We start from the raw sequence: 26,526 nt of genomic DNA, 5'->3' as shown, positions 1-26,526 counted from the left end.
TACCAGTAAATCATAAATAAATCATATAAATACATTCCAAACAAGGTATTCTGAACAAACTCATGTGATTCTTTGTCACCCTGCACACAGGTGTGCATGTGCTTCATTGCCTAATAAGTGTGAAAGTTTGAACTGAGTGACTTTTCACAGACATTGTGACTTATCAAACAGTGGTAGTGTATTACTCATTGTTAAAGGGACATTTATCAGAGAGATTATTAAAAGTCTGTTTTAATGCACCATTGTTAGGAACACCAGTGAGTACGCTATGCAGTAATTATCTTTCCCATGATTGTGCCTTAGTTTTAAAGCCAGTGATTTAGTGAAGTTTTCACCACCTATTTTTCTAACCTGCCATAGAAGCCAATTGTCACCCCAGTGCCAACACTAGCTTGGATGTGCTCTCGCTCAGCGTTTTACTTTTCTTTTTTCAAGAAAGAACACTGAACACTTTCCAAATTAGTGACTGTTTTGATTAAAAATATTCTTTTTAGTCATGTTTGGGGAAAAAAAAGTATATATAGGCTATATATATATATATGCCTGAAATGAAGCACAATGCAAAGCAGCTATTTATATTCCATGTGAAAGCTTATTCTTGTCTGTTTTTAAAATAATTTAACACTAAGTCGTAAAAGAGCTGCATGTGCAGTGCCAAAGCATTGGGTAAGTCCTGTTAGTCTATGGGTATGTGTTTTATGACTTTCACTAAATGTTTACAGCCAAGCTGCTCACATTTCTAGTCAGCAAAACTATGTAAAACGTTAGGTGGGAGTGTTTAGTTTTGCAAAGCTCTGCATATGATACTACAGTAATTAAAGACAGATCTGGATACCTTTATGTTTACAAAAACACCTAGGCATATGTTCACATTTAGTTTTATTTTAGCTGTGGTCCATGTTGTTCATCTGCAGCTTGTAAAACATTGAAATTTGAGTGAAAAGAAGAAGTGATTGTTTTGACACAGATGTGTTTGTACACTAGCACTTTCCCCAATGGAAAGTGATACAAGAGTGGGTGTGACATGTTGAGATGATGCACACCTCTGGGTATGATTTATTTTATTTTTTCTGTGCTTTCATTACAGTGAAGTTATAGTTGCTGGTCTTTGACGTTAACAACAAATTACAAAGACAACAAACAAGTATGAGCCTTAACGTTAAACACAGTAACTCAATGTTATGGAGCTCTGATGTCAAAGAGTGACCAAAGCAAAGCCTACGTTGGATGCAGAATGTTGACTGTATATCACAATGGGTTTCTTTTTTTGGCATTTAACCTCAAGAAGTGACACGCAAACGCAGAGAGATGAAAGAGAAGAGGGAGGGGTCGCAAGACATTCCTCACTTTTCTCTATCATGCACCAAGAGAGAGGAAGCACAACCGGAGAGATCCTGATGAGATGGGGAAGGAAACAGTTGACATGTTGACAGCAGCTCTCTCACACACAAACATACAGGATCCATAGGTATATGAAAACTGAACTGACTGGATTTTAATTTAAAAGATTCGGTCGGTGTGAGTTCAGCAAATAAGAGTCACATGACTCATCTCCTATTTGTTTCAAGCAATAATTCATATACATCACTTTCTTCTTATGGAAGCCAAAAAGAACAGAATCGCAGTTAGAAGTTTGTGCTAAGAAAAACTGCGAAAAATATTTTATCAAAAAACTATTGCAGAAGCTTACAACAGAAAAGGTTGGTAAATCTATAAACATAGAACTCCTTGTGCCACTCTATTTTAAGAATAATACGGACAGTTACACAAGCATGTTATGATGGAGGAAAGGAATTTAAAAATAAACTATAATATTGTCCCATAACAAACTCCTTACACCAATGAGGCTGTGGTAAAACTTCTGCAATCTTACTAGATATTAAAAAAAAAAAAAAAGGAGAGAACTGTGTCAGTGTCTTTTGAAACAGTTTTTTTTTCCTTTATCTCTCCAAGAATCGGATATTTCTGCAAGGAGCCTTAGGGCTGAGTATGATGGCTTATAACAGAAACAGAAGATACTGAACAATGAAATAAATGAAACAGAATATGAGTAACTGTCTCGACTGTCTAGGCATTCCATTTCTATATGTCTTTGATAATCAGAATTTGTATATATTGTATTATTACCAATAACATCTATGCAATGCCTTGCAAAATCATTCACACATATAACAATACTCTGTAGCACAAAGTACAAAGCGTTCCATTGGGATTTTATGTGTCTTACACAAAGAAGTGGATCATTGTGAATGAGAAAGAAAATTATACATGGTTTTTAAAATGTATAAATGTGAATTAGAAATTTGTGGTTATGCATTTGTGTTCAGTCTCTGTAAAACTACGTTATTCTGTAGTTACATCTTTCCAATAAGTAAAATTGAAATCAGAAAGGTTGGACATATTTGCATTGCAATATGTATTGCCCTGGATCTCCAGCTTGATTTAGATCTGGGCTACAAAGGTGCCATTCTTACACATGCACATGCGTTGATCTAAGCCATTCAATAGTAGCTAAGAATATGTGAGTTCCTGGAAGGAGAACTTGTGTTAAATCTCCATTCCCACAGTACGAATCTGGCAGTTCAATGTTTTGCCATGAGAAAAACGATCAGGATGATGTGTGGTGGTATTTTTCAGTCATGTGGGCCAAAATAAATAATTTCGGTCTTACCGGACCAGACCAGTTTCTTCCACATGGATTGACTGTGTGCGCAAGACATTTTGGGGCAAACAGGAAATGGATCTTTTTAGGTTTTTTTCTAAGCTTTCTTCACTCTACGCTTTCGTAAACACCAGAGTTCTAGTTTACAGATTCTTATTCTTGTGGATCTCTGTCACTCCTGCAGAGTTTTTATAGGCCTCTTTGCTTTTTCTAATTTACCTATTAATAGTGCCCTTGCTTTATAGTGAACAGCCATGTCTTAATAGGGCTGCAGTTGTTTTTAGCATAAACTTGCTCTGAACATCTCCGCAACTTTACTTCTTTACTTCAAAATTTCTCTTAACAATAAACTTGCAGTATTTATAGCTATGCCAAGATTTCAAGCTTAGTTACTAATGTTTCACTTTTAGGCCAATGTCATCATATCACCATGTTGGGTACCTGGGGTAAAATATAAGTTAAGATTTTTCACTGTGTAACAAAGAAAGCATCAAATTACAGGGTCAAAAATAAGGCAAGCTTTCTAAAAAAAAACAGCTTTGACCAGCAGTACTTATGCCAACAGAAACTGCACTTCTGCAGTTAAAAATACATGTTTATTTGAATAGACTTGGCGAGCAGCAAAACTCTTGGAGGCTGCTAAACAGAACCGCAAGCCACATAAATATATGTTTTTTGTCTTTCATCGTATCTGTTGATTATCAGACAGTGAGGATGTTGACAGTAAACAAAGATGGATGTGATTGCACATCAATGGTGCAAACTCCGCCAGCTCTCCAGTCATATTAGAGTCCCCATCAGTGTCCTTCACTGACTGTCATGTCAGAGCGCTCATAAAACCAATGGCAGCTTGCAGTAAAACAGAATGGGCCGTTTATAGATACTCTGGAGTAGCGAATACACATGCAAATTGTCACCCCGCACACGTGGCCGTGTTACCATATGAATCACATTTACTTGTGACATGAGGTCCTGCAGGATTGCTTTGACCACAGCACCATGACAACCTCATAGCTCACCCTCCTCTGGGTGAAATCCATCAGCACTGACAGTGATCAGTGATGTACTGAAATGAGGGTGTAATGAAGTCGAGTGTGTGACACGGCACCTTCTTTCCCCTGCATGAGGGGGTGAAAGGACAAAGAACAATCACAGCAAAGAGGGTGAGACTGTAAGTCTGTGGTTAATCCATAGTTATTGTGCATGCAGATATTTGTTGCTGTGCCAAAAGAGCCTTACTGCATTGTTACTGGAATGAGCAAATTATATAATTCAATATATATTATATTGAATTGTTCTCCACTTGTCTTTGTCTGTAAATGTAGAAAGTCTTTCTTTAATCCAAAGGGTGTTGATTTTAAAGAAGAGTTGGACATTTTTGAAAATATTATTCACTTCATTTTCAGTAAAACCAGCACTTTGCCATCTTTTTGGTACAGATTGTTATATCTTTCATGCTATCTTAAGCTAACAGAATGCAGGTGGTTAAAGGTTGCTGTCAGATTGTTTCCTATGTAGCCAAGCTAGCGCTTTGAAAACAATGATTCATGTGTGTCTAAATGAGAAAGAAGGAGATTTTATGGCCCACCAAGTCCTGTCATGTCTTTGAAATGTATTTTTTTCACTTTTCAAGTAGTTATGAATACATCTGGAGGAATACATGTGCCACCACTAATTTTGTTGAAACAGTAATTTAATAACAATGTTTTTGTTTTCCCCACTGCATAGACATTTAAATCACAAATTGACTTTTCTTAAGGCATTAGAACATGCTATAAAAATAAAAGATTTGTTTATTGTTTCTTTGCATATTTTAACCAGGACTTCCTATAAGTGTGGAGGGACAGAAAAAGCAGGTTGAGAAAGAAAAGGAGTGTAATTTCTACATGAATGTATACATAGTAGTGTATCTCAACAGAAACTTTGAAGAATTCCAAATAAATATGTTTTAATGGAAGAGGCACCAGGCTAAAAACGTACAATATGTGACAAATATTCTCTGTCAAAAAGAGACTATGGGTTAACCGAAGGATGATGCATCTCACAGGTGTGTTGACACAATTGCTACTTTTTTCAGTTTTTGTGAGACTGAAACAATGCATAAAGGCATTACTTAAGCAACAACACAAAAATATTCTCAAATTACTACTGTAACAACCTGAAGTATTCAAGTTACATATTTAGGCTGTTATCCTAACACTTAAATATTTCTTAAAAAGGACCCAAGTACATTTAATAAATGGCTTAAAATACCTTAATGAATTTGTAAGGTGAGACCACTATGAGTTCACATTTCAGGCGCTTCAGCTCTTTCACTGTTTCTAATTTGCCGACAAAATGAAGTCCAACTCGGCGGTCACCCTCCATTACCTTGTTCTCCACTCTGTTGGGAGTTGTTGGTAACAGCTGAAACAGTAAAACCTGAGGTTTCACTCTGCACCAAGGAATTTGATTTCTATTAGTGTGTACCCACAGAGGCTACAGAGCTGGCATCTCTCTTTTTGTCTCTCTCTCTGTCTCTGCTGATTGCATTCACCCGTTGAGTAGTTGTGGCCTGAAAATAATTCACCAATCAAAGAAAGCACTTAAAGTGAATATTTGTCATTGTGAGGTGTTATCATTTCTTGGTGATGACCTATCTGGCTATTTCACTTAATTTCATACCTGACATGACATTTTAAGATTCAATATGTGATGTGTGTATTTTTTTTTCTCTAACAGACATCCACCGAAATGAGTTTTCTGCTGAGAACGAAAAAGAATTTGACTATTTCCTGCTGTTTTACTTGATGACTGGAGCTGCAATGTATTTAGAAATAAATTGTAATATTATTGTTAAATGTCCTAATAATATCAGGTGCAGTAACTGTGTTTTCCTCCTCTTCTCCTTCTCATCTACGTACAGTACAGATCTTGGTCTGTACTGTATGTCACAATGCAACTTTGCCATTTTGGGCATTGTCATATGTAACAGTTGTGTGTATCTATTGGATAGACCCCATAAAGCCGTAATTAATGAATTATGAAAACATAATTTGCATAGTGACTGCTACTGGATGACTTTCAGCTTGATCAACCATGACTATTGACTAGACAAACTGAAACTCAAATATCCAATCAATGAATACTTAGCAGCTACTACTAGGACATACTAGCTATGCTATTCAGTATGACCATTGTTACTGAGAGAAGAAAACTTAACGTTAGCGCTTTTCAGTTGAAGGATGTGTTTAAAAATGAAGTCAAAGGAAGCTATCCAAGAGGAAATTGAATTTTCTGTAACACGTCAAGACATGCATGGCGGCAATTTTGGTAGTACTGTTTTCTACTGTAAAAAGGTCCTAGCTTAAAATCCTGATCTGGGTTGATTCTGCATGGAGAATGCATGTCTCTTTAAATTGCCCTTTATTGAGTTTAAACATGGTTGGACTGGTTTGCCTCAGTGTTGCCCTGTGATGTACTGTTGACCTGCCCAGAGTGTACACCACCTGTCACTCAATGATCACTAGAAATAGGAACCAGCACCTCCAAAACCATGTGTGTATGTACTGTAGGTGGGTGAATGTGTGTGTTTGCTAAGAAATGCCTGCAGTTTGTTAAGGCTCTGAGTAAGAGCAAGACTTTCAGCCAGTAACAGAAAAATTTAACATGTTACGAGAAAGTTGCTCTTTCCGAATTTGTTTTGCACTCTGTGCTTCTGTCTGCAGTTGACCCTGCCGAATTTAGAAATGTTGAACTTTTGGAAATCTTATAGTGTAGGCAGAGGTTTAAAGTAGATTGTTGCATCTCCATAAATTAGTCAACACATATTGCATCTCTGCAGCCCTTTGTGAAAGTGATAATATAGACATGAATATTTTTCTTGGCCAACGTTTTAATACTTTAAATACATTTTCTATTCCTACATCTATCCCATTAGTGAAAAGAATAAACTACATGACCTGCAGTAGTTTGCATTGGGACAAGGCAATAAACAGTCAGACACTGTTGCATAGGTTATCCCACAAACATCGCATGTGGATTATTACTTTTCTTATAAGCTTATAGCTTTGTACAGAGGAAATGAATCCAACTGAATCAAATTCAGACTGATTTTACCTGCCTTTATTATTAATGAAAATGAAATGTACCTACATTGTGCCAGGGGAGGAGGGTAATCCTGTTTAGTTTGATCAGATGACAAAAGGAAAGAATGAAAGGGTAGAAATGGCTTTGTGTCCTTCTACATCTGCTGTTTCCAATACAAGCTGAAGACAGCAGCTCTGCATGCATTATCTTCCAAGCCATATGAGAGAAGCTGATGCAGATGCCCAGCAGTATTGTCTGTTTGCATTGTGAATAAGCCTTTTTAACACACACTGTTATCCCATCAGACAAGGGTTCAATTAAAGTTGAAGGAAACTTCTGTGCTTGTGCTTCTGCTTGTGCTCGTCTGCATTTTCTCCGTCATCTCTTTTCATAATTTTCTGGCTACCTTGTTTGAGAAGCCATTGGGTTGTTAATCATGGGCAGCTTGTCTCTGGTGACAACAGAGGGTAGTAACAGCTTGAAATAATGTGTGAGGGGGACATTGGTTATTAGTTGCTGGTGAAGAAAGAAAATCCCTTTATGAGAGTCTTTGTTGCTTTGTTTTGCCACAGCTACAAACTACAGTATGTTCAACTAGACTGCAAAAAAAGGCACAAGAAACTTATTTGATTTGATCCAAAGTAATATTAAAAGTATTGGTAAATGTAGGTTAAATAAATCAAGTACTTATGTGGCCAAACTTTTATTCACAAAGGAAATTTCTAGCCAGTTTCTGCAACCGAGGATCGGACCGCCAGGGTCCCCTCCCTCCGCTGCCACCCATCCCACACTGCACCCGACCCCTTTGGCCCCTCCCACGGGTGGTGGGCCCATGGGAGGGGGGGCCCATGTTTCCTCTTCGGGCTGAGCCCGGCCGGGCTCCATGGGTAAAAGCCCGGCCACCAGACGCTCGCCATCGTGCCCCCCCTCCAGGCCTGGCTCCAGAGTGGGGCCCCGGTGACCCGCGTCCGGGCGAGGGAACACCAAGTCCAAAGTTTTCCTTCATCATTGGGGTCTTCGGGCTGCTCTTTGTCTGGTCCCTCACCTAGGACCTGTCTGCCTTGGGTGACCCTACCAGGGGCATGAAGCCCCAGACAGCATAGCTCCTAGTATCATTGGGACACTCAAACCCCTCCACCACGATAAGGTGGCAGCCCATGGAGGAGCTGCCACCTTATCGTGGACTGTGAAGCGGCCGGGATGGGGATCAGTGCCTCCAAATCCGAGGCCATGGTCTTGAGCCGGAAAAGGGTAGAGTGCCTTCTCCGGGTCAGGGGGGGTGTCCTGCCCCAAGTGGAGGAGTTTAAGTATCTCGGGATCTTGTTCACGAATGGGGGAAGAAGGGAGCGGGAGATCGACAGGCGGATTGGCGCAGCGTCTGCTGTCAAGCGGGCGCTGTACCGGTCCGTCGTGGTGAAGAGAGAGCTGAGCCAAAAAGCGAAGCTCTCGATTTACCGGTCGATCTACGTTCCCACCCTCATCTATGGTCATGAGCTTTGGGTCATGACCGAAAGAACGAGATCGCGGATACAAGCGGCCGAAATGGGTTTTCTCCGTAGGGTGGCTGGGCTCTCCCTTAGAGATAGGGTGAGAAGCTCAGTCATCCGGGAGGGACTCAGAGTAGAGCCGCTGCTCCTTCACATCGAGAGGAGCCAGTTGAGGTGGCTCGGGCATCTGGTCAGGATGCCTCCTGGACGCCTCCCTGGTGAGGCGTTCCGGGCACGTCCCACCGGGAGGAGGCCCCGGGGAAGACCCAGGACACGCTGGAGGGACTATGTCTCTCGGCTGGCCTGGGAACGCCTCGGGATTCCCCCGGAGGAGCTAGAAGAAGTGGCTGGGGAGAGGGAAATCTGGGCCTCCCTTCTGAAGCTGCTACCCCCGCGACCCGACCTCGGATAAGCGGAAGAAGATGGATGGATGGATGGATGGATGGAAATTTCTATAAACCAGTATTGTATGATGAGATTTTATGCCATCTTGTTACGTTGCATGAAAAGACAAACTGATTACATTAAGTAAACAGTAAAATACCATAGGCTGTCTCTGTTTCTACAAGTATAAGTAAAAACTAGAGTATCAAAGCTAAAATAATGAATAATGAATACAAACATTCATTTGTATTACTTTTGTGCATTCATACTGTTTCATCTCAAGGGATGAGACTGTACATGATGTTGAGTTTATGAGAATTTTAACAATACTCTCCTTTACCTACTCCTTTAATTCACCAGGTAAGAAAAATGCAGCCGGACAAAGTTTAACAAGTGGAGGAGCTTTCTTATGCTTTTGTGTTAACAGCTAACCCAACGCTCAATCTGTATCAAACTAACTCCACACAGTAGGGCAGATAAAGCAGGGGTTTTTTTTATAGTAGATACAGCAGGGTGTGAAAATTAGCAAGTTCCTAATTGAAGTCTGTGCTTAAAATAGCCTATCCCCACTTTGATGAACATAGTCATATTAATAAGACTGCATAGTGTTTGGGAGGACAAACTTCATTATGATGAAAAATACTGCAGAGTTTTAAGAATGAAATTAGATCAAATTTTCACTCATAAAATCCAGTAAGCAAAACTATTTTTGCAGTGCTCTGTGAATCAAGGTATTGTTAAGTACAGACTATTAATTTTATTTTCCTTTTCACAACGCTACCTGGAACAGTTCTTAGAAAGATCTATGTATTCAAATGCATGCCACCGTATTTCAGTTGCTATGGGAATTCCTGTCATTTCAGCAGGTGGGTTGCACTCTGTTTTTGCATTTTTTTTCTCTTTACCTTCTTGAATTTTCTTATGTATTTTTGACAAATTCTAAATGCTGAGATTTGTGATGGTGCATTTTTATAATCACTGAATAAATGAAGTAGCCAACAGGCTTGTGGTGGGAGTAACACCACAATTTGAATTGTATTTAAGTAAGAACATCACTGTAGTATTGCTTTTAAAATATCAGTTGAAAAAGGAGAGTATGTGCAGAACAAGCACATTTTTGCATTTAACAGTTTGTGTGATGTTTATTTTTTCACAAATCTTAAAGCTTGACAAAGTCATACAATTATATGCAAGTGAACTAATTCCTAACCAAAACAAAAGAAAAAAAATAAAAGAATTGAAACTCAAGTCCCTATTGAATATTGATTAAGAATTGGGTGAATACAGTGAATTTCGAACCTCTTTTCAAATTATCTGGTTTTGTATGTACTAGGTGTACAATACACAGAGAAAACAGTTGCAGTATTTTTTTTTTAATGATGGTATGTTAAAGGTGCTTAATAAGATGAAGTATTCACATTAACATTAATGTAAAGGACTCCTTGGGGTGCAGTATTTTTTGTTAGTTTTGTCTGTCATGAAATTCAGCCAATTGGATGGATTTTCAGTGCAGTAGATGCTCACACATATAATACCTCAGATGTTAGAGGTCACAGAAAGTGATGGAAGCAATATTACAATATAATTTTTTTATGCTCTGCAGCTTACATTTAAATATTTATATTCAGAAGGAAAATAAGGTTTTCGTGGAAAATAGGCAGATTTATTATTTAAATTGTTTTTTTTATTTCCTGTGCAACAATACACAACAAAATACATTTGCAAAATATGTTTAAGGTATAAAAATAAAAAAGAAATCAACTTTTTAAAAATATTATTGCTGTTATTCCCAAGTTTTATCCTCCACAGACAGGTCATCTTTCTATTGGGTTCCCCTGAGCTGAGTTTTAAGAAACACACCAGAAGTTGCTGAGTCCACGGTGTACATGTTTCAATCTCAGAAGGAACCACATCGTACATTTCTGAATACAGGTTGTATACTGTTTTTACAGCATAACTTGTCCCACCTTTGGCTCATTGACCAGTTCTTGATAAATTCACAGCTCTCTTGGTTGTATTTTGTTGGCAGCACAGCAACACATGGTGTTGCATTTCCCCCAATTGCTTCAGCAACTTCACTGAATATACAGAGCAGAAAACGGTTGTTCAAATTCTGAATTGCCATTTGTTTTCTTAAAATCCCTCTCTCATAATCTTTGTGTTTAAATATCAACCTTTCTCCACAACTTCAGTTTTAAATACTCTTTGTCATCCTCATTGGATAAGTCACTGTCCTGTTTCATCATTTTAGAAGATTGTTCGAAGAAAAAAATGTTATCTTAGAATTACATGTTTGCTGATTTTAAACTAAAAATTGTCATGGTGCAGATGCAAGAAAGAATGTGTTTAACATTCTTCACTTTAACCCACTTGTGCTTGTGTTGGTTGTAAGCATCAGCGTGTTTGCCTGCAGTTCATTACCCCACTGGGCTAAATTGTAGCCTGTTGTTGGCAGAAAAGAAGTCTTTTTGAGCTGTTGATTCCCCCCTGGGTCTTGTAAAACAACTGCAGAGCAGCAGCGACAATTGAAACAGAGATTTGCCACCTCTAATAATTTCATGACAAGAAAATAAAACGCCTTCCCTGAAAAAAAGCAATCAGAATCTTCAATTACCTTTCTTAGTGGAGCATTGTTTGCAGATCAGCAGATCTATCCCTTCTCTCTCACACACACATAGCCTTACTCCATGCCTTTCAGTCACTGTTTGCAGTAATGAGTGGCAGAGTAGGGATGTTGTGTTGATTTATTGCATGGCTGGCCAAATGGAACCTAGATTGAAAGTGTCTGTCATTGTAGCATCCCTCAGATAGAAACACCTGTGATGCCTTGGGACAACTAACTGTTGTATTAGTAATGGCTCCCCCATCTCCAACCAGCACTCACACAAACACACACGCCAACACACCCCCACATGCAAATGACAAAATAACATTTGCAGACTGTTTTCAGTTTGTTAAACTATGTAGTATCAATTTCGTAACGCAAGGGAATACCTGTCTGTTCTCTCAACTAACTTATTCTTAATCTATTTTAAATAGAACTCAATCCCTTACTGTTGTAAAAGTAAAACTCTTGTTAAGGACACATTAGATGGAAAAAGGTAGTAATGTTCACCAATTCAAGGGTATTTTTTGTTCTTTTTCCACAATACAACTCAGCTAGTAGTTCCAGATTTAAATATTCTGTTTAAGGGACATCAGTGAAAGAAGTATTAGTTTTGACCTCCTTTATCTCTAATTTTAGACCAGACTGTAAAGTATCAGACATGTACATCGGAATATGCTACACATTTGTTGAAATACTATATAAGCGCTATTATATTTACATAAATAAAATTAGGTCTTACTAATAGCATGTTTGCTCAATAAATGTTACCAAGATTATTGTGTTTTTAAAAGTACACACATCATTATGGCATGATAACCACTTGTAGAATATGTTGTGTAGCATTTTCAATCTGACCTTTTTCAGCTTTTGATTAAAGTATTTGCATATCATGCTGGTCAGGTTGTAAATTGCAAGTGAAAAAATAGAGTAAGCAATTTATTGAAAACAACATTTAACCTTAAACTTAATGGATGTTTGAGAGCATGACTTCACAAAAACAAACAGAACTAAAACTGTTGCTCCAACTGGTGCAGATGTGTTTTTTGTTTGTTTCATTGTTATGGTAACCAATTTCAGTCTGGAAGTAAGTTTCATTTTTGTAAACCACCTTGTCACCCATCAAAAAAAAAATTATTCTGGGATTTAGGTCAGGGAAACATTCAGAACGATCTTTTTTCACCTTCAAGAGTTTTTTTTTCTTTTTTTTTTTTGTTATACTAACATTAAAAGGTGCAGGATTTTGTGAATGGAAAATCACTGTACAGATAAAGGGCCTCTGTCAAAAGGGATAACTGCACACGTGGTTATCCCATGATTTGACTCTCTGTGCACCTAAAGCTCCATTGTTCCACTTAAGAAAAAAAACTACCAAGATCACAATGAAGCTCCTCCTTTGTGCCAGGTAGGAAAAAAATCTCAAATGGGATCTTGTTATGTCAAAATTGTCCAGACAATTGTTTTTTTTGTTTTTTTTCTTCCTTGCAAAGCCCATTCGGGTTTGGGACATGGGAGAAGAAGCCTTTTTCAAGAGGTTTTTCATTCTTTAAGCTTTTCTCTCAAAGATAATTCAGAGTTCTCTGAAACTGTAACATCAAAGTGTTACGACTGGCATCATCAATTTAATTATACAAATATGAGTGTGCAGGTACCTGTCTCTGATTGGTTCCTAGGACGATGGAGATGTCCAATTGGTGGCCTCCCGAAGGTGACATATGTAAAAGCTGCAGACGTGGACTTCCTGCCATCCATCCTCAGCTCATCTCAACCGGCCATACTGTTTGTCTGTAACACCTTGTAAAAGTTCTGGAGTTTGTAGGAGTGAGCTGCCATTTATGTTTGCTTAGTTTTCTCATGTTTTTCTTAGTTAGGGAGGTACGTTTTTGTCATTTGGTTTATTTACTTTCAATTGGGTAAGCTTCGGTTAATATTCAGATAGTTTCCTTTTGTTTGTTTTTTTTGGTATTATTGCTCACTCTGAAGACAGCTTTTCAATATATCACACTGCTTCTTATTTGCTTTCGATGTTAGGATACGTTTTTCTGCTGTATTCCGATGTCATGATTTGTTGTGAGGGTTGCCTGTGGAGTCATTTTTAGTCACTTTTTTGAAACTATCTCTACATAATGGGTTAGACAGTTGAATATATTTTACTTAATAGCCGAAAATGAGTATCTACGCACAACATCTCCCCTTCTCCCCTCAGTATTACCATTTTCAGCTGATTAGAGGCAAGACTGGAAACAGTTTCTGAACAAGCCATAAGCTGTGCTGTGCATTGATTAGCAGCTACTTCCCATATTAAATCATCTGAATGCAGCAAGTTTCCATGCACAGATTTTTTACTTGGCTCCATTTTTGTTTAATGGACTCTACTAGTGTGAGATCTGCACTCTTTACACTTTAGATTAGACTTTAATAATTTACAGTTTGTAAAGACCAGATCCATTTTATCTTTTAGAATTTCTTAGAACTGAAAGGAGATGATTGGATGACTATATCACTGCCAAAACTGAAAAAGATGACTGCAAAGCATAGTGAGACTATACTTCATCCTTGGATCACTTCAGCATGCCATTGCTTAACACAGACACGCGGTGTTGTATTCACACAGGACAGGAGAAACTCTTCACAAGGTGATAGTATTGTGATGTTTTATCAGTTTTTTCGGGTTTGTCACTGTTTCCCTGGAACACTCAAATGAGGACAGGGACAGCATTCGCATTACTGCGAGTAAGTGCGGATTGGGAAACAAAAAATAACTCCACTTGGGTGATTGAAATTCTGTGCTGTCTTCTCAGAATGAAAGTCTTGATGGACATATTTACTCAACTATTGTGAGGGCAACTACAGGTGACTTTAGTTTGTGCCAGACGCTAAGTAAAATCTGTAGAGCTTTGCTGACAAAAAAATAAATAAAATAAAAAATAGTTGCATAGGAAACAGCCTGGTCAAAATATTATTGAAATCTATTTGAAGTGGGCTTATGTGAAGTACTCTCGAGTGGACAGTGTGTATTATGGAGCAGATAGGGGCCAGAATAGGCACCACTGGAGAGTGAGTTGTTGTCGGCTAAAAAAAGAGAATAAAGATAACATATTTTTAAAGAAGATACATTTGGCAGTTAAATTACCTAAGGCGTGAGAAATGACTCGAAGACAGAAAAACCCGGTTCGTGTTTTAGCACGCTGGATGATGCCTAGCAGTCACGCGTTGCATCAGGTCCAGCAAGTTTGACACAAACCCCTTTTGACTTAACTGAAATGAAATATCTCTTTAATTAAAGAAAAATGTTTTTGTTTTTTTTCTCAAAAGCCTTGAGAAGAAAACGTAATTAACTGAAAATGAGGAACATGTCCTCAAAACCCCACAGTACATAATTGTATTGTGGTAATAAAAAGTACTCATCAGAGTGGTTTAGAGAACAAAGGGTACTTGAACCTTTGATAGTGCCTTTACAGTGCTTTGAATTAGCTCAAAAATGCCAAAAGCTTAGATATGTTGGACACGCTGTAATGATGGAATATTTAAAACTACATTACAGAACTCCCAGCTGAAAGGAATGATGAAAATAGATTTCAATATACAGAAAGTAAGTCATAGATGAATTACTGAGAAGAGTGCAAACTCAAACTGCGAACCTTTGGCAAGGCAAAAATCTTCTGTTATATTTTAGGTTTTTGCTAAAAATCTGTTTTCAACATTAGTATTTTAACTAGGACTGGGACTTCAACATGTTAATTGTAATTAGCAATTTTTAAAAAGTGACTTGCTAAAAAGTATTGCTCAAATTTCTGACACACTGCTTACACTGCTGCACACACATCAGCACCGTAGTCGGTGGGATTGACAAAAGTTTGTTTGTCAGCTACGAGGAAGATTGACACAAAAGTTTGCCAAACAGTGAGGGAGACGAGGCTGCACTTCTTGACTTATTGGACAGAAATGGCAGTTTGAATAAATGGCTGCATTTTCTTTTCAGCCCTGCAAAGAAAAAGGATGTTGTAACCAAATGCATGCATAAATTAGAAAAAGCCAGATCTGTGTGTTGACAAACTGCTCATTTATTCAACCAAGGCACATTTTTCCATTTTACAGAAACTAATGACTCAAAGCTGTTTTCAATCCTTTCTCTCTTTGTCTTCCCATCACAGATATAAGTTAATTTAGGTTGCAAAATCTTACTTTGAAGGCTTCTTAAAAGCTCCAAAAAGTTCTTAAATTTTACAATTTGTTGTCAAATATTTTCTGAGCAATTTTGATGCTTTGTTTCTCTTCACTTCACTCGGTTTACCTGTGCAAGCTAGAAACACTTCTGGTGAGGGAATGAATTGACTTTTGAAAACAAAACAGGAAAAACAATTTTTGAAAAGCCAATGTGGCATTTAAGTTAAGAGTTCATATTTCCTTGAGCGTCCATGAAGAAAGTAAATGTCAACTGCCAGCAATGGGAAGGCAGCTTAAATAGGCATTTTGTGCAGCTGTGTGACAGAACTATTTTGAGAAAATGGTGCATATTGGTCATTTGGAATCATGCTTTATTTTCCCAACTGTCTAATATATCTCACTTAGTTGACCAGCTGTCTCTTATGAACAGAATGTGCTTAGATGTGCAAGGCAGTGAATGGGTTCCTTTGTGCTTTGAGAGGTTCCACTGGGGATAAAGATTTTTATTTCTCTCTTTTACAGATCTGTTCAAAGCAACAGTCATTTTGGTTTGTTCTTTGACCCTTTAAGTGCTTGAGCACATTGTGCTGATGGAGCAAGAGCAAACCTTTAGTGTTGTCTCTATAAACCTTTGCAGAAAATTGTGCTTTGGGCACCTTTAAGTCTTTTAACAACACCATGATGACAATGCATATGTGCTAGTATTCTTGTTGTGCTGTGGTGTCCTTGAGAAAGACACTTTATCCCTTACTGCTTCCAGTGATTTTCTATTCACTGCTTTCCTTATGGAGATCAATAATGTATCGTATGAATCGTTAGTTCAAACACAAGGACAGAGATCACACCCTTTTTGTAATCTATATGCCTCTAAAAATGTAACGGTTTGTCCTCCAGGTGCTGACAGAGGATCTTTCTTTTTGAACAGATATTCCTGGATGTTGGAATCCTCCACCAGAACATCCTGGGGGTTAAGTGCTTTTAATCAAGGGCACTTGAACCATAGATAGTTGTAGTAGGATTGGAAATTACTCAGGAGAGTTTTGCCAGCGACAAGCTCTTCCTGCAGGGTTACAGACCATATATTACAAGGTCAAGGGCAGCTGTCTGTATGAATGTAAAACAAAGTGAACTAAGGTTCACAGGGAAAATATATTTGTCAGATCTTTTTTCTTCTCCGTAAGCAAGACATTATTTTTTTTTCCTTCTTTGCTGTGTGGTGCAGTTTCTAGTAGGACTGCTGATGTGTAGATGTTGATGCTCGTGACATGGCGTTGCGGTACACATCGGCGCTAATCACCATTCAGGGCACAGACCCAGCTCATTGACCATGACACTCAGGCTGTGGTAAATCCTATCAGTCCTTTGCAGGTCCTACAGCTTCCACATTTGACATAACATTTTTCAAAATACAGATGGTTTGTCATCTGAAGCGATGACAAAGTCCTGCTGAGCCACATCAGATATGTGGCTAATCTCTAAAGCAGTGTTTCATTAGAAGAGATTTTCCCAGTGACATATGTTTTCTCAAGCAAACAGTCCAGCATGTATTGTGTTGGTTTGATGTGAGATCTGGATGTTAGTTGAACTGTAAGAATATGAGAAATGGTCACCCCTGTTTGATTTCACCGTGCTCTCTCTTTTTGCCTGCAGCTCCGTTTAGGTCGATTAGTGGAACTTTATCCACATCTGTGGTTGGTGTGATTAATGGTGGCTATTCATTAACTCGATCAACCACATAAACAGAGATTATTAATCAGATGCTTATTTAAATGTCACCACCAAGTGGTTGAGAGGAAATGAGGCCATTGGGAAACTGAGTTTTGTGTCTGGGCTGCTTCTCAGTGCCTTGCTTTCTCCTTCTCTCTTCTCATGTTTAATTCTTGAAACATTGTTCCACACTCACAATCATAAGCTTACTCATTAGTCATGCATACATTAGGGGCAAGAGTTAATAGCAAAGGGATGTGTAGCAAGTGTAGCAGTGAAGTATGCTATTTAACTTTAAATGCGATTTATTGTACCTTTTTAATAAAACATTTCGTTCATGTCTGTATTATGAAAAGTAATGCAACACTTATGGGATTGTAGTCATTATAAATTCACATCTTCAGCTCTTGTAGCATGCTGTTTCATTTGTGAGTGCCTAAAGGACATATGGGGAACACTTTGTACTACACAGCCGAACTGAGTTCATCTGAGCATAAGACATTATAACAATTCACTAATGTCTACGTCAGGAATTTCCAATTTACTAGCCTTTCATATGAAGGCATATGTTAGAAAAAATGTAACGGAACATTTCATGAAAATCTTTGCTTGTAGTCAAGGCTTGCATAGTATTCACATTGCCTTTTTTTGCATACAGTTTTCTTTTATCCAGTTTATGTACGGTAATTTAAAAGAATCTGGTTGTTCTAATGCTACACACTAGGTCTACAACACTAATGTTGAAAAGCAACTTAAAAAGGTCAGCAAAGCTTCTGTACATGAAACAGAGCAGTAGTCATCCTCTTAGTGAACACGGGCTGAAGCTATTTGTTAAATATCAGTTTTTCAGACATGGACAGTCCAGTGAGAGGGTTCTGTTGGTCTGAGATCCCCGATCGAGATGCAGTTCCCAGCTACACAACTCCGAACCACAAAATACTTTGTTCTATTTTTGTACCACTTAACATTAAATTGTTGCATCTTAGGGGCATTTTGCTTCGAAATGAACCTCAATAGACAGTCCATTGTAAACAGATAGAAGTCAACTCTACGTCCTGGTCTTTCAAGTGAGCATGTTCTTGTCAGAGCTAAGTTCAAGAATTTGGACTTTAACAGAGAAAAATGTGTGGCATTTTGCACTAAATTTCTTCTGTTAATATAAAGCCGTTTACACAGTGCAGAAATTGGGGACCTCATAGGGGGACATTAATGACAATGACAGCACAAAACAAACAAATTAATAATGTCAGCATGCTGTGATGAAACTCAGCAGAGCTTTGGAAATATCATGTTCACACTGTGATGTAGTGTCACCGATGTGGCTGAGATTATGAATCTTGCTGAGATTGCAAATATGTTACATCATCACTCATACAGAGAGTAAACATTTAGTTCATCATTCATTTCATCAATCCAGCTAATTGGTTGGATCTATTAATCAGTGATGACAGACAGGAAAGGAAGGGGGCTGATCAATGGAGGCATGGAGGATGTCTGATTAACATTCAACTGCTCAAGTTTAGAACGGTCAAGAGTTGCCCTGGAGGAATTTATAGGCACTGTAGTCCTGTGGTGAGGCCTCTCTTGCTATGTTAAGAACAGCCTTTATTAAAAGTGTGCTGTCATTCTGCTCTCATTCTGGCTGGCCTTGTGATCATTGTGTGGAACATGATACCTACAAGCAAATGAGAAATCTCTCATAAAGGCAGCAAAGATGACCTTGAGGTCAATGTTTCATGAACTGTCTTCTACTCTTTTTTTTTTTTTTCATTTCTCACAGACATAAGCAATAAGACAGGCAAACACGGACAGCGGTAGAGAGGACAGAAGCCTTCAAAGTTTGTAATGAAATTATGCTTTACGTAACGACCAAATGTTTTAGGAATTATGCAGATTAGGGTTTTTTCAATATATCTAATACAAAGATGAATAATCACCTCATATTCTCCTGCAGAAAGTAGGAAAATGCTCTTGAGCAAAATCAGGGTTGTTTAGTTGTAACTTTCTTTCCTTAAAAGAGAAAATGAGTGGTGCAGTATCACTGAGCAATCTAAAGCCAGCTAGGCATATACTAATTGTTGTTCAAATTTGCAGAGATAAACCTTACATCATGTTGAGAGCAACAGATAGTCAGGTGTGGAAAGTAATCAAAGCCTTGAAAGAGCATATCACTTCAATCATATCTCTTATTGACTCTTATCCCTGATAATTTGTGAGAGGTTTTGATACACTAATTATAAATCATTTTATGTAGTCCTTTAAGTTTTTTAAATGGTTATCAAAAGACTGTCCTTTGCAAAGTTTACTGACATTATGTTTTGACTTTGAACATAGCTGCAATAAGTTGACAAAAACCAACTTTACCTTTAATTTTATCCTTGTTTGAGATTTGATTTACATTTTTGTGCAAATTTTGTTCTGTCACCAGGTGTTCATTGCAAGCTATTTCCGGATTTTTTTTTTCATGTCTGCTGAGATTGAGCAAATAATCACTGACTTCATGTCTAGACCAAGAATTTAGAGCTTATACACAGACAAAAAAGTCAGTGGCATTTAGGAAAGGAGTTCATGCTGTGCAATCAAAGCTCATTTTCCACACTGAGCTGAGTGGTAGCCATGTCACCATTTATCCTCAAGTGGATTTTGTGCGTCTTCAGATGAAGGCAGTCAGAAGATCATAACTGACTGCAGATCTTTAAAGGCACAAAAACTGTGTTATATGCTGGAATCAAATGAAATCAAGTGGAACTGGATTAATACAATATCTGCTCTATTTACACTTTATATCAAAAAGCAATGTGCTAAATCATAATTAGTAAATTACGCTTTAATATTTCCGGAGTTGATCTTAATTTCTAAATGTAGACTTTCCAATTTCAAACTTTTATTGAAAAACAGAAACATTTCCACTGAAGTGATGACAAAAGAGCAAGTTGAAGCTTAGATGATTTCTGTCTGTAGAAAAGACATCTGACAGACTTCTCTACAGAATAATAGAGGCGTCATAACATTAAATCTTTAGGCTTAACAAACTGTGATGATAGGTAAAGATTTGACATGTGTCGTCAATGGCAGCCATTTTGAAGCAACTTATTGCAGCAATACTCAAAACCTGAATAAAATACATCCAGGTAGTCTCGTCCATATAGATGTTCTAAACAGTGTCTCCATTGTCTCAGCTGCTAATGCTAAAGCTCCTCTAATTCAAAGATAGCAAGTACAATATGTTTTGCTGCAATTGCATCCTGGCTCAATCTGTCCGCCGTCAAATCTGTTGTAGCACGTTCCCATCACTCATGCACACATTGGTAAATATAAATAATAGTATGAATAAATGGTAAACATATTTTTTGTGACTTCCAGGGTCATCTTAATTGTAAGTACTAATGCTGACCTAAGAGTGACCTGGTAATGTTTGTGATTTCTGTAATGCCCTGGAAAGCTTTGTATTATTTCTGTGAACCATGAAAGACTCCCGATATTGCTTGCTTTCATACTTTAACCATGCATTTTATCTGTACATTAAAACAAGCGATATCATGTTTTGTGTTCTTACAGTATGAAATACTTTGCACACCTATAGAGATGTCAACATGTGCACTTTGCTTTTTGTTCTGGGAATTCAGAAAACATGCACATTTAAGTCTGATGTGCTTTTACACTGGTGCCTCTAATGCTCTGTTGAACTGCGTACATTAGAAATAAGCAAATTAAAACTAGCTGCAGTGCTGATAGAAATGATAGTTTCCCTGTAATGAATGCAAAAACATCTCTTTTGTCTTATGGAAGTCTAAATGTAAAAGTCTACCCTAAAATATTACGGTTGTGATATTTACGGTTTAATATCACAACCGTAAAATGTCTGTTTCAAGTGTGCAAGCCATGCACATATAATTAGGCATGGCCTGGTATGTAATTATGATAATATAATAGTCTTAAACAAGCTCAGTCACATATGTTAAAAAAAAGGAAACGCCTGTTCATGCTCAATTATAATTCCAATATGGTGAAATATAACAATATGTAACCATAGCTATACTTGTTTCACTGGTGTAAGTTGTCAATATAATTCTCCTGTTCATAAAAACACATAAAAAATATAGAATTTTACCACACCATTTAAGGATTCCAGAATTAATTTAGGACTTAGGACATGTGAGTTCTTCATATATAAGCTTCCCTTATGCATTATGCACTTTGCTGCTGTGTTATCTGTAAAAACAATTTATTTCAGGCATTAAAAATGAATGCCCCACCTCTCTGTTTCCCCTCTTCTATCTCCTCAGATCCCGACTTTGCTGATTTGGGAGTACCCCCACCTCTGCCCTGTAGGTATACTCTCTCAGTCTCTGTTTTTACTTCTGTTTTTCTTTTTTCTCTTTCTGCCTCACTTCTGATTACATTACTCACTATGTTTTACCACGGTTCTTCTTCCTAAGGCTTGTAATGCTGCTCTGAACAAACTGTGTTTCACTGTTGCAATGTTTGCATATGTACCTGTGGCATCCATTCATCCATCCACCACATTAAACCACCTACAATGGAGAACAGATGTACATTTATTATTACTTTCAGTGAATGTTAATACAATACAGTAAAACACTAAGTATGTTTTCACATCTGATACTCTGATAGACTCGGTTCAATTGTGGATCAATACTGCAACATTTGTGACATTTCCAAGAAGACAGGAGTACAACTTCTTTCTTCATAAAATGTAAACAAAAATAGAGTAGCGTCAAATGTTAGCGGTTGTAATATTTCACTTTTGTCTTTGGTAAAATACCACAAGCCATTTCTCCCTCTAGAGTTAGAGTCTTGCATTTGTTTTGGTTATATTCACCCAGAATGGTCTGCACTAGAGTTTGCTTCCTGCTTTTGGAGCGGTCTGTGGTCTGTTTACACCCACATATGCATTCAAACACAGCCAGAGTTCACTTCTATTGAACCGAGACCTAGGTTTTTAGGCGGACCAGTTTTTGCTTTTTTTGGTCCGCATCAGAGTTTGATTGCTCATTCACACCTTCCCAAAAGAGCTGGACTTTCTAGACAAACAAACTAGAGTCTGATTAAAGTGGACCAAACAGGGCTGGTGTGAATACACTTTAAGTATACCTTTGCTGCTTATATCAAATTTAAGAGGGTAATTTGCTGTTCTGGATCAGAGAGGTTTGCCTTCCCACAAAATAGGGAAGGGTTAAAAGTTAACTAAAATGCTGTGGTGGGATCTTACTAGCTCTCTATTCAAACATATAATTGAAAACCTCAATTAACTGAAGCAATGTTACAAAGAATGGGACAAAATTCCTCCACAGTGATCTAAGAAAATAACTGCTTTAAGTTTTTATTGATTGATGTGGTATATTTAGCGTTTCCAATTACTTTTCCATGCAGAATATTTCTTTTTCTCATGACTGCGTATATGGAACATTGCTTTTGTATGTGTTTATGCATGCACTTGTGTTTCAGCCTGTCAGTATGACATGGTTGGTCCAGAAGGTATCGTTGAGTCCCATCAGATCACCAGAGATGGGAAAGCTGGTGCCGCTGAGGCTGTCGACTGTAAATGGTACATCCGTGCTCCACCCCGTTCCAAGGTCAGTGACTTAACTATTCTTCATCCAGCTGTGATTACAATGTAAGTTAGTTGCTTTAATCTTGTGTCTCTTCAGACAACGCAAAAACATATTCTGTTGCTTGTGAAGGTTTTTGCTGCTGCGGGGAAGAAAGAGTTCCACCACTAGGATCAGAAAGACAAACAGGCAGAAGCGTTTACTTAGGGCCAGGTGCTCATTTTTCTAATCGAAGCAGTGTTGCCAAGAGGAACTAAGCACTGAAAGGATGTGGAGAGTAAAAAGAGAGGATGAGAGAGAGGAAGACTTGGTTGGGGCAGAAAAAGACAGGGTGATTTAGCACTGATGAAATGGTGTTACGATGCAGTTTGACCCTTTACCCTGAGGCTTCTCATATTTGTTTTCTATGCCAGTGTCTGGACGCAACCTTGCATGCATAAAAAAAATACAGATATGCCCCAACACTCGTAAACATGCACAACTTCACTCCAGCCACTAATACACTGTAGACTCGCTTCCTTATCTTTGGGAGGTACCTGTGCTGCATTAATGCTAAAGGATTAAAAGTCTCTTGAGCCAGAAAAAAAACACATATTTCAAAGGCTTTGTGCTGGTTACACTGATCAGCCATAACATTATGTCCACCAAGGTCAAAACTGTTGAGGAGCATTGATTATTGAATGGAGGACATTTGATTAGTTACATGTTGTTTTTTTTTTTGTGTGTGTGTTTTATTTTTCCAATTCAAGTGTGCAATTTTGGAATTGTTTTGAATTATTAACTAATGAAATATTTTATTCATGTGCATTTTTTTTACCTTGAGTCATACCTGTTTAAAAATTATTTATGTTTGCTTCCAGTAAATTTCACTGTTGCTTCACTCGGATCAATACTCTGTTTTTCTTCTGCTGCATGTTTTCCCTAACAATTAAGTAATTTAAATGACAATAAGCTGGATGATTCTTAGCTAAAGTAATGGTTGATTCGGACTTTCGTAGGCTCTCAGAAAAGAGAATAACCTCCTGCTCTTTTATGTTGCAGCCTCCTCTGATGCATACACATGCTGGTTTATGATATGGCTGGCTGATAACAATGGTATGCCAATGATTCATGGCTGCAGCAGCTGTTCTTATCTGGCATCCTATTCAGGGTATCATATTTCCCACTAATGCCTTTGTTTCCGTCGGAAATGCCCTTCTGATTCAGCTGCTTTATAAGTCAAGGCCACTGGAGCTGCAAGATTGCACCATCCACCTTCAGACTTTTTCTGAATCGTCAGTGGCCAATTGGGGATGTGCTATAAGTAGTAGTAAAAAAAAAAGTGGAAGGAAGGCAGAGGGATGCTGGGCTCTTATCAATACAAGACTGATTTTTTAAAATTATTATTATTTATTCAGCATGGATATTACACTGTAACCGGCAATATTTGCGTGCATGCCAAAGAATGTGAGTCAGTTTTACAATTTACAGATGTGATTAATGAAAAGCCAACATAACGTGACCATTGGAAAGTGATATATTTTATAATGTTAAAATCAATTTAAAATGTCATGCTGGAAAATCGCATCATAGGGCATGTCAAGGGCCAAAGGTTTACACTCACTGGCACTGATAGGCATGAGCGCGAATGCATTTTCAAGCATGATTCAATCTTTACAAGCGCACGGTTTTAAACTTCTCACTGGTTCTATCTGCAAAACTCATGAAGCGTATAAAGCCTATGTTCATGTTTCTGTCAGAGTGCGCAGACACACGCTTATGTTACCCACCTCCCTTACTTTATATGTTACATACATGTTGCTGTGCTGTAATCTTGGCAAATTGTTCAATACCCCCTATGCTCTTACAGTGCTGCACTGGTGCCAGTGTGCCAGAAAAAGTAGAGAGATAATGACATCCTATGCCGGAGGCTCTAATTAGACTGCACCGGCGGACTCCAGAGAGAAGGCAGGAAAAACGGGGTGAAGAAAAGGAAGAGGGTAGGGGGCTCGGGGTTGCTAAATAATGTATTTTATCTAAGGTCTAAATGTATAAGGGATGGAAATTAAGTGTGGAAGGCAGATGGCACAGAGAGAGAGATAGATTCATGGTAAGGGTAGGCACACCTGCAGAAAGCAGTAATGGCCATGTGTTGTTGCCAGAAGTGACAGCAATGCACCACTTTTAATGATGATGTTAGATCTTTACACCAGCATGTGTCATCTGAACATCATTTTTTTTATAAAGAGAATTTGTAGCAACCACAGGGGGAGAAAAAATCAAAATTAATGAGCTTTTACTGGTATCCAAGGCATCATGAAAGAACATTTAATCAGACACAAGCCTGCAAAATAAAACGTCAGACTGCAAATACATTTGTATCTGTTGGTTGTGTGTGTGTTTTTTTTTTTTTTTTTTTCAGCTACATTTCCCCCTCTTGTTATTTCTGCCTAGACAGATGTCCAAGTACACCTGGCAGCTCTTGGGAGTTCAAAGATTATTTCCACCATGTAACAAGTTTGTCCTGTCTATTTCTTTCCAACATATCTGTCTGAACTTTCTGACACTTTGTATATATTTTATGAAGACAAAGATCACTCTGACTGTAAGGAGCAGCATGCTGTGTTCTGGGCATGTTTTAGCCACAGAGAGAACATTATCTTCTTCAGTCAGTGATTGAGTCTTTGCCATTGTTGGCTATTGCTATTAAGGAAGCAGCAGTTCTTTTTTTCCTCTGAGAGCAAATAATTCGGACTGACAAATTTTGATTTAATCTTTCTTTTTTGTGTTTTGCCATCTGGCCTTGGATTTTTCTTCAGTCAGTTTATCAAAGGAGCAGCTGAAAAAAAAGCATTCAATTCCTTTCATTTGTGTTTACCTTTCAGGTTATTTGTCAGATAATTATGCTGTTTTGCCAGTGTTTCAGTCAGTGGTGCAGCATCATCTATCGGACTGTTAATGACTTTGAAATTCAGCAGATGTTTAAAGATTTGACATCAATAAATTGATTAAGATACAGGTGTAAACATAAACATTGGATTCTATTAATACATTATAATAAACAAATTTCTTTATCTGGTGTGTGTACATGGCCAAGTATTCTTAACACTCTGGTCACGACACACAACTAAAAACTTCTATATATTTCACTAGAGTTTGATGTAATAGACCAATAAAAGAAATGCATTTGTATTAAGCCCTCTCTACTCTTGTACAACTGTCTAAAATCCACTTCAAAAAAATTCCATTAGAAGACACCTAATTAGTAAATACATACATTTATGGAAGATATCAATCCCCTATCTACATATTGCTTGATGGACAAGATAATACTCCTTGGTTACTGTATAAATATTATATACTTGGTTTGTTAGTTTAGATGGTTTTCAGCTATGGTGTACATTTTCCATTTTCAGATATGTAGAGAATTAATGTGTGAAATATTGTTTTACAACCTAATCTTGCTTTATACGTCCCCACTGTCTGCTTTTGGTGTGTTCATAATGTTGTTTTTTCGCTTACATCCTCCAACAAACCTCTAAGGCTTTCACAGAAAAGTTTTATTTATATTGTGGTATCAAACTAAATAGGGCTTAACAAATCTGTTCTGTATACTTCACAGAGTTATTGTCTATTTTGTATTGATCTATCACAAAAAATCTCAATGAAATGTTTCAAAATTTGTGGTTGTAGCATCACAACATATGAAAACTTTGAGTGGTTTGATTAAATTTGCAAGGCATTGCACATACAAGTGTTGGTGTATAAGTATGCCTAACACACAAGTGTGTAGATGTGAGAATAGAGAAGCTGACATTGACCATTTTTGGCTCGATGAAAGCTTATTGACCCTTATATGAGACCCCCGGGGGAAGCATTTAGCTTGTTTTTGCG

General features: G+C 37.8%; 1 protein-coding gene across 4 annotated transcripts in view; it reads left to right on the top strand.

Moving 5' to 3' along the window:
• Positions 1–26,526, top strand: part of neto1l (neuropilin (NRP) and tolloid (TLL)-like 1, like) — a 71,892-nt gene that overhangs the window by 24,464 nt on the left and 20,902 nt on the right. For 3 of the 4 annotated variants that reach the window (XM_032551684.1, XM_032551682.1, XM_032551683.1), the window contains exons 5-6: positions 21,367–21,408; positions 22,550–22,677. In XM_032551684.1, the coding sequence (XP_032407575.1) occupies positions 21,367–21,408; positions 22,550–22,677 (170 nt within the window). Of the gene's footprint in view, positions 1–21,366; positions 21,413–22,549; positions 22,678–26,526 lie in introns of those variants that run through there. The other variant, XM_032551685.1, reaches the window with a different exon arrangement.

This window comes from Xiphophorus hellerii, chromosome 21 (genome assembly GCF_003331165.1).
Source record: "Xiphophorus hellerii strain 12219 chromosome 21, Xiphophorus_hellerii-4.1, whole genome shotgun sequence".
Lineage (NCBI taxonomy): Eukaryota > Metazoa > Chordata > Actinopteri > Cyprinodontiformes > Poeciliidae > Xiphophorus > Xiphophorus hellerii.
This window is presented reverse-complemented; position numbering and strand designations above follow the sequence as displayed.